This window comes from Pinus tabuliformis, chromosome 1_1 (assembly GCF_031772625.1).
Source record: "Pinus tabuliformis cultivar Carrire ecotype Pingquan chromosome 1_1, CPIR1, whole genome shotgun sequence".
In the NCBI taxonomy this organism is placed as follows: domain Eukaryota; kingdom Viridiplantae; phylum Streptophyta; class Pinopsida; order Pinales; family Pinaceae; genus Pinus; species Pinus tabuliformis.
The window spans coordinates 760,878,715-760,887,871 of record NC_142297.1 but is presented as its reverse complement, the minus strand read 5'-3'; the positions used below and the strand labels follow the sequence as shown (position 1 = coordinate 760,887,871).

General features: G+C 35.8%; 1 protein-coding gene across 15 annotated transcripts; it reads left to right on the top strand.

Annotated features, from left to right (window-relative positions):
- Positions 1-772: 772 nt before the first annotated feature.
- On the top strand, positions 773-8,570 carry LOC149216243 (uncharacterized). 15 transcript variants are annotated; one of them, XM_089392739.1, is made up of 15 exons: positions 782-1,000; positions 1,054-1,130; positions 1,552-1,648; positions 1,746-1,874; positions 1,962-2,116; positions 2,209-2,296; positions 2,376-2,469; positions 2,634-2,665; positions 5,465-5,593; positions 5,681-5,835; positions 5,928-6,015; positions 6,095-6,188; positions 6,353-6,384; positions 8,194-8,274; positions 8,372-8,570. In XM_089392739.1, exons 3-14 carry the CDS (start codon positions 1,582-1,584, stop codon positions 8,268-8,270), a joined length of 1,140 nt encoding a protein of 379 aa, XP_089248865.1. In that variant the 5' UTR covers positions 782-1,000; positions 1,054-1,130; positions 1,552-1,581; the 3' UTR covers positions 8,271-8,274; positions 8,372-8,570. The 15 variants fall into 15 exon arrangements, with proteins under 15 accessions (XP_089248870.1, XP_089248866.1, XP_089248873.1 ...); XM_089392744.1 differs by having other exon boundaries at positions 773-1,130; positions 2,379-2,469; XM_089392740.1 differs by having other exon boundaries at positions 777-1,130; positions 8,397-8,570.
- Positions 8,571-9,157: the final 587 nt, after the last annotated feature.

Genomic DNA, 9,157 nt, shown 5'->3' with positions numbered 1-9,157 from the left:
TTTTTTATATATTTATTAATTAGATTTTAAATTTTAAGTTATGAAATATAATAGTATAAATATAAATTATTATTTTAATTTATATGATAAAAAGATTTTAAGTTAAAGTTATTATTTATTGATTCAATTTTATGGTTGTTGTTAAATTAAACCATACAATTTGTACGTGAGTCTAGTTTGTTTGTAGGACAACTGATCTATTTTTGTGTAGTCATTTGATGGCTAAAATTTATAAAAGCATATAAACTCTATTCGTTTTAGATTTAAACTTCATATTAAAAATACTTTTATTTGTAATTATTTATGTATTAATTAGATTTATTTAGTTTTTATCTTTTTATTAATTATATATTTTAAAATATTGATCATTAATATAAATTATTATTATTTAAATATATTTTAATGTGATAAACCTATTATGAATTTTAAAATTATTTATAATTTTATTAATTAAAAACATAATAACAATATAATAAGTTAAATTCTGATTTATTATTTTTATTTTATTACTTTTTAATTAAGATATTGCCTCTTACATAATTATTTCATAATAAAATTTTTAAAAATAAAATATAATTTTATGATTATAAAGAAAATGACAAATTTGAAAATATTTTTAATAATAATAAAATTATTTTTAGGCCGATAGGCCTTCCTTTGAAAGGGACCTTTCGTCGTCCTTCTCCTTCTGACGCTGACACCTGGCGGACACCTGGCGAACTTAGTCTTTGTTCAGCCTTCATTCTCAATTGACACCTGGCGGAGTGGGCATTTTCTCCCGTAATGTATTTGCTCAAGTCTAGCGAAACCTCAACGGAAACCCTCTCAAGGTTGCACAATTGCAGTTCTTCTTATCGATTCTGGTGGAGTGCTTATTAGCCGACTCTGTATGTCTCAGGTTCGAAGGTATTTTGCAGAGGAAATCGCAGCTGCAGGCGCTTGGGCGGGTTACCACCTACTCTGGCTCTCAAGAATGGGGAGGCGGTGGTTTTTGGGCGCGGTGAATGCCATTCCAACGACAACAAATCTTTTCTGGCTCTCAAGAATGGGGAGGCGGTGGTTTTTGGGCGCGGTGAATGCCATTCCAACGACAACAAATCTTTTGGTTTTTTTACAGCAGAGCAGTACAGGTATATTTAAAAAAAAGAACAATCTCTGGTTTGATCAAATATATATACATATATGTATGTATCTTGCTATATATGTGTGTATACGTTTGGTTATACTCTGCTGTATATACTTCCCGCCGTGTAGGGTAGTATAGTTGTACTGTGCTTGTTTGGTTTTCCTCATCCTCTGAGGTTTGCAGTATATTGAATTAGGAATCATGTTATTCAACTGTTTTGGCTGGTTGGAAAGCAAACTCTGGATAAAATAGTAGTCTGCACTGTACTGGCTTTGATTTTTCCACAACTGTATGACTGAAATTCACTGGCTTGTATCTCATGGGAGCTGTAACTCACCCAACGTTCAAATGGTATTGTTTGCTTCTTGATTGTTTGTATTATGATTGTCTGTTCTGATATTGTTATTGGTCTTCTATGCCATTAGATTGTGTTTTGAATTTATGGATCTGGGTAGATGGATGGGAGCGATCCATGGGACTGGAAGGAGGACTCCTTCGTATTGGATGTGGATTCGCCATTGGGTTAGGAATTCTTGACTGCTAATTTCATTATGTTTATGGTATTTCGTAGTGCTCTGTTTGGTTTAATGACTTACATGCAATCTAATTTTGTGCGCAGTTCTATCTCAGTCTCTCTGGGATGAATGGACTCAAAGCGAGGCAGAAAACAGAACTTTATTTACATCCACGCCTTTATCAGAAGTAACGGATCCCAGATTGCCCACATTGGATATCAAAAGCAATGAAGGTTAATTATTTGATTTTGAAATAAACCACAGTATGTCAAAAGTTTTGTAATGAGTTGGAGTATGGTTTGGTCTCATTTGGTTAATAGCAGGTAAGAATGAGGATACTATTAATCCAGATCATACTTCAAAGGGCAGTCCCCAGTGTAAAAGAAGGCGGATGCTTTTGTTTCCAGGAGATCAATCTGAGTCTGTATTCTGCGATTCAAACCCAAGTCAACAATGTGAAGGAGGCATTGGACTGGTGAGCCACGAAAACAATAAAAACCTTTACTGGTCATCTGTGAATTTCATTGCACCTTTCAATTTAACTATACCCATGATGTCTGTTGACAGAATAATAGTGAAAGTCATCTTTTGGGTGAATATCAAGACATGCAGGTCCCTGATTCGGCATCCACTTCACTCTGGTTCTCTGCTAACGGTATGAATTGCAAATTGTTTGCTTTGACTTATATGGGTATGTTGGATTGGGAGAATGAGTATTTGGGTTTTGTGAACAGAAGATCCATTTTGTCCCGGAAATGAAACTGCAGAAAAATGGATGCTTGGATGCATTAATGAGCGTGAAGGCCATATCCTAGGTGACCATGAATTGTAAGTACAATTTCTATTCAGGTTTGATTTTCAAACCCAATGGGTGCACAAACCCTATATGGGCAGTAATATTTGTCTTGAATAAACTGTTATACTGATCCCCTTTTTCCCATAGAATTAAGGATGCCTTCAATCCTGACAAATTTATGTTCTACTTGATGTAGGAATGCCCTTCTACCACTGACGCAAATTCCAGGTATGGTGGTTCTATAAACTATAGAATTAGAAACTCCTTTGGTATTCTTATGTTTATGCTCATCCTTTAAAGTCCTTTGTGACAGAACTTGGTCATAGAACCTATTCTCTCAGAATAGAAAATATGGTGTTGACCTTTACATGACAGCGAACTTAGGCTTGACAGCAACATTTGATGACTTTGACAGTGATCTTCATTACAGCTCTCTTGATATTTGACAATGATCTTAATGATAATGATTGGGATATGTGACAGGACCTATATAACAATAACTTTGATATAGCAAGTAACCATGCTTGGCAGTGACCTTGTATGATTGTAACAATGAGACAGTATTAGACCTTGATGTATGACTATTGATGAGAACCAGTATAGTACCCTCGTATAGCAGTGGCCTTGATGATGACAGTAATGACATTCTCTTGATGACAGAGTAACCTTGATGACAGAAAAGATAGTAGCTTGATGACAATAACTTCTGATGCATGCCAATACTCTTGGTATTGAGATGACAGAGATGGCAACAACATTGAAGTGTGTTGTGACGATGGTAGTTAAAATAAATGAATAAATAAAATACCATATATATATATATATATATATATATATATAAATAAGTAAATTAAGTTGACTTGAGTTTCAGTAATAGCTTAAATGATTGGAAAGTCGGTTTTATATATCAGTGTTATTTAAATTTCTAAAGGCAAGTTGTGAAGTGAAGATTAGGAAGGTAAATATGTTAGGAGTGATAAGGAAAGTTCTTCAAGGAATATTATCAAAATTCAGGAAGTTTGAGAATTTTTCTTCAGACATGCAATGTAAACTCAATTGTATAATATTTGCAGGTGATCCCTGGGCTTGGTATTTCTTAGTTTATTATAACATATAGTTACACATCATATATCGATAGGAAACTCTGGATGTTGTTTACTGACTTGAACGAACTAGTTTATGCTTGTTTTGCCTTCACTAAATGGCAATATGAATTTCCTTCTATGATTTGTATCAGTTAATGTTCAATAGTAAATGTAGTTCTACTGATTGCTCAGAGAAGAAGCTATGGGATTCCATTCAAGCTATTTTTGATGATTCAAAAAAATCTGCTGTGCTTGGTGAGAGAAGAATTGCAAATTGAACCATGAATTTTTAAGGGGTGATTCCAGTGATTTTTGAGGGGTGATTTTAGTGATTAACAAAATAATGGCTCAAGTTGGAAGGGTATACTGAGTTAGGAAACATGTTTCCGTTGTTATTTCACCCAGAAACCACTAAGCTGGGGTTGTGAAGGTGGAAGGGCATAATGAGTCAGAAGACGTATTATCATTGTGTTTTCACCCAAAAGCCACTAAATTGTGCTTGTTGGCCACCGTTTTTAATTAGCAGAGTTTTGGCATGATACTGCCACTGAATTATGGGTGCATCCTTTCTAGCTCATTTATAGATATGGTTACTTATTAGTTGAAGAATGCTCGCAACGATGTTTTTGTCTATACCTGATATTAAATGGTAACCTTAGCAACAATGAAGCAGCAACCATTGTGCAGCCGGGTGAAGGGTTTGGAATGAAATGAATTTATATTATATATTGTTTATCTGTAATAGCATATAATGTAGAAGTATCCCTGCACAAATTCCATCCATATACAGCATTCAGCACAAACATGTGGTATAGGTTTTCGAAAGTTGAAATTTTGCAGCCTTTGGAGCCTTAGTATGTGATGAGCAAATTGAAGGTACATAAGGTAAATAAGTAGGAAATAAATCATAGAGTGAACAATTATGATGGAGGCATCATATGGAGTTCTGTGAGAATGGTTTACTGGATATTTAGAGCTTGGTAGAAGAGGTACATGGGTTCAGAGAGTTTTAGGAAGCCTTTATCTATGGATTCTATTTTGTTATTCCTTCTAGGAACAACGAAATTCCTTTTTACATACGTGCTTGATCATAACTCGAATTCTGTGTTCCTTTCTAATTCTTCATATGTTCAGGGCACTTGAGCAAGCTCTTTGGTATGACGTTTTGATTTACTCATTTGTTTTAGGCGCAAAGTAACACCTTGATAAGAACTGTGCTTGTTCGTTTTGATAATGTTTTGGATTTGTCCCTCAACACTTTCTAAATATTCTAGGTTACCAGAAGGAAAAAAAAAAAAAAAAAAAGGCTGGAATGAGGTCCCTACACGTATATTTAAAAAAAAGAACAATCTCTGGTTTGATCAAATATATATACATATATGTATGTATCTTGTTATATATGTGTGTATACGTTTGGTTATACTCTGCTGTATATACTTCCCGCCATGTAGGGTAGTATAGTTGTACTGTGCTTGTTTGGTTTTCCTCATCCTCTGGGGTTTGCAGTATATTGAATTAGGAATCATGTTATTCAACTGTTTTGGCTGGTTGGAAAGCAAACTCTGGATAAAATAGTAGTCTGCACTGTACTGGCTTTGATTTTTCCACAACTGTATGACTGAAATTCACTGGTTTGTATCTCATGGGAGCTGTAACTCACCCAACGTTCAAATAGTATTGTTTGCTTCTTGATTGTTTGTATTATGATTGTCTGTTCTGATATTGTTATTGGTCTTCTATGCCATTAGATTGTGTTTTGAATTTATGGATCTGGGTAGATGGATGGGAGCGATCCATGGGACTGGAAGGAGGACTCCTTCGTATTGGATGTGGATTCGCCATTGGGTTAGGAATTCTTGACTGCTAATTTCATTATGTTTATGGTATTTCGTAGTGCTCTGTTTGGTTTAATGACTTACATGCAATCTAATTTTGTGCGCAGTTCTATCTCAGTCTCTCTGGGATGAATGGACTCAAAGCGAGGCAGAAAACAGAACTTTATTTACATCTACGCCTTTATCAGAAGTAACGGATCCCAGATTGCCCACATTGGATATCAAAAGCAATGAAGGTTAATTATCTGATTTTGAAATAAACCACAGTATGTCAAAAGTTTTGTAATGAGTTGGAGTATAGTTTGGTCTCATTTGGTTAATAGCAGGTAAGAATGAGGATACTATTAATCCAGATCATACTTCAAAGGGCAGTCCCCGGTGTAAAAGAAGGCGGATGCTTTTGTTTCCAGGAGATCAATCTGAGTCTGTATTCTGCGATTCAAACCCAAGTCAACAATGTGAAGGAGGCATTGGACTGGTGAACCACGAAAACAATAAAAACCTTTACTGGTCATCTGTGAATTTCATTGCACCTTTCAATTTAACTATACCCATGATGTCTGTTGACAGAACAATAGTGAAAGTCATCTTTTGGGTGAATATCAAGACATGCAGGGCCCTGATTCGGCATCCACTTCACTCTGGTTCTCTGCTAACAGTATGAATTGCAAATTGTTTGCTTTGACTTATATGGGTATGTTGGATTGGGAGAATGAGTGTTTGGGTTTTGTGAACAGAAGATCCATTTTGTCCCGGAAATGAAACTGCAGAAAAATGGATGCTTGGATGCATTAATGAGCGTGAAGGACATATCCTAGGTGACCATGAATTGTAAGTACAATTTCTATTCAGGTTTGATTTTCAAACCCAATGGGTGCACAAACCCTATATGGGCAGTAATATTTGTCTTGAATAAACTGTTATATTGATCCCCTTTTTCCCATAGAATTAAGGATGCCTTCAATCCTGACAAATTTATGTTCTACTTGATGTAGGAATGCCCTTCTACCACTGACGCAAATTCCAGGTATGGTGGTTCTATAAACTATAGAATTAGAAACTCCTTTGGTATTCTTATGTTTATGCTCATCCTTTAAAGTCCTTTGTGACAGAACTTGGTCATAGAACCTATTCTCTCATAATAGAAAGCCAAATTTAATCAAAATATAATCAAAGGCTTGAAACTCCATTGGAATGCTTAATACAAGTTATATTCTTTGCTAAATCCCATATTCAAATCCCAAGGGATAAACTCGGGATATAATCAATGTAGCCCCCTAAATGCCTAACTTCCAGTCACAGTTACTGAGGGTAAACTCTGATCTGTCTAATAGAATAGCAGGTACCAGTTCACATGATGCCAAGTGTATCTAGGGGTTCAGTGCTTTGAGTGGGGTGCTAACTGCTAGCTTAGGTTAATGAAGCTATTCAAGTGACTTGGAGATCTTCTGTGTACATCATCCATGAAAGCCGGACTAATCTCCTTGGATGCAGATGAAAGGTTTCAACTTTCAACTTTCAAGGAGAATATAAAGTGGTATTTTATCCATAGAGAGATTATTATACGCATATGAGGATGCTTCAAACCATTCTATGGGTTTTGACAGGTTATGTAGCTTGCCTGGCATATATGTTGCCCATGCAATTATTAATGTGCAGATGCACAGTGATCAGGATACTAATGCTGAGTAGGCTCGTATCTATGCCTCAAGAGTATCTGGGATTTTGTTTATTTATGTTGGAAATCATACCCCGTTTGACTTAGTCGCTCTGAATTTTTCTGGACATACCTAGAAGTTTGGATCTGCCTATTACTCTCTTACAAGTTACAAGATGTCATTGCAGCTGCAATGATATCCTGTTTGACTTTTGGGGACTCAAGGAGCAGTGTTGAAGGCTCTGTGAATGCTTTCTAAGATGCAATGGAGCTATCTAATATTTGACATTTGTCTGGGGGAAAACTATTGATGATCAATTGTCAGCATCCGATTGCGTGGTTGCACATGCATAAAGTGAATAATCTTGTGGAAATGCATTATGAAAGGCTATAGCTGATGCAAATGGCTAAGTTTGCTTTTTTATAAAAGTTTTATAATAGGAGATAGTTAAGTCGATTGCAGTAGTAGCATTAAAAGTCCTGGAAAGGCAATGTAATACTTGAGCATCAACATTTACTTCAGTGTCAAAATGGAACACTCAGGCTTTATAATAAGCTGGGATGGTGGATATATTGATGCATGATAAAATCCTGTGAGCTTGGTTGGGCATACACATCATTCCCTTTTAAAATCTAAAGCTGAGTTGATATTATGAGGAACACAAGATTTCTGATAGATTAGGGAGATTATTGGTTATGTATGTGTTCAAAACTTGCTTCATTGCTAGGAAGATAAATTGCTTTACATTGAACAACATATTTCTGTCATGTATTTGAAATGAAATATGCTTTTGGATGATCTATGTGGTTGTATGTTTGTCCACTCTTGTCTGTGATTGGCATGCTGTTACCCAGTTTCAGTGAACTGAAATTGTATTCTTTCAGAGATTTTCTAGAAGGATCTAAAGTTTATGTTGTTTGAGGAAAACTTCTTGGAATGTTATGTTGGAGTCTGGACCACAGAATGCCTGTATAGAATCACAAGAGAAAAAATTGTATGAAAATGTTGAATGATTCCTGAATTATAGGAAGGACAGTAATTCATTGAAGAGGTTCTATAAAATCTGATAAACCTAACAACATTCAGCCAATATTAAGGTACTCTAAGTTTGATAACCGACATAAAACTTTAGTAAGCTTTTGTCTCTGAAACTGAGTTCTGATGTTGTCTTCGTGCAGGTAGTATGTACATTGGTGGCCTTACTTGCTTCAATGCCATTAGCAGAGCTTTTCTTTTTTCATATTACACTGATTAAAAAGGTTAGTTTTATTTAAAAATCCATATGGTTCTCAACAATCTTTTGTCGATTTATATTCACTAAACTTAACATCCTTTAACAAGAGTACTGAATAGCAGGGAATTACGACATATGAATATGTAGTGGCAATGAGGTCACAAAGTGAGCCGCCAGGAGTTTCTGTTGAGGGTGATGCACGAAGTATACCTTCTTCTCCAAGTGGTTCAACTGCCACTGGTTTAAGTGGAGGAATTTCTCTTGGTTTGCAGTATAAAGGTGCATGGTGTACACCACTTAGAATATTTGTTGAGCATCAGGTATATAAATTTGTTATCCACAATTTCAAATCTTGGTTTAGGTCTGTAATTTGGTCAGACTATAGTAGTACAGGCTGACATGTATTGTGTGTTAAATGGCAGGATGAAGTTATTCCACACCCGTCCACTGTTGATCCTGATGATATCGAGGTTGTAAATAGGATGGAAAACAGGATGCAGAAGCGTCCTGTTAGAATCAGTGCTTGGAGGCTAGCCAAATTGAATCCAGATGAAGCTATGCGAGCAGCGGCAAAGGCTAGGGAGTCTTCATCTGTTTTGTGTCCAGTTGGTGCTCGAGGAGTCCCTGATACTGATTATAGCTCAATTGTTGGTCTTCTTTACTTAGCTGTGTTCAATTTCAATCACTCTGCATAATGGCTGAAGCTGTGTTTGAAGTTGAGTGGAGTCCATGTAAAGTCCCTTGCCCACTTGATCTACTTGGAGCAAACTTTTAGAGAACGAGAACATGATAATAACAAACCTTGGGGAAAAACCTTTTGCTTTGCAAATTCCAGTTGGGGTCCTTAATAAATATAGTTAAAGTCTATAAGCACTTTTTAAGGCATTTCAGCACACCTCAGTAACTAA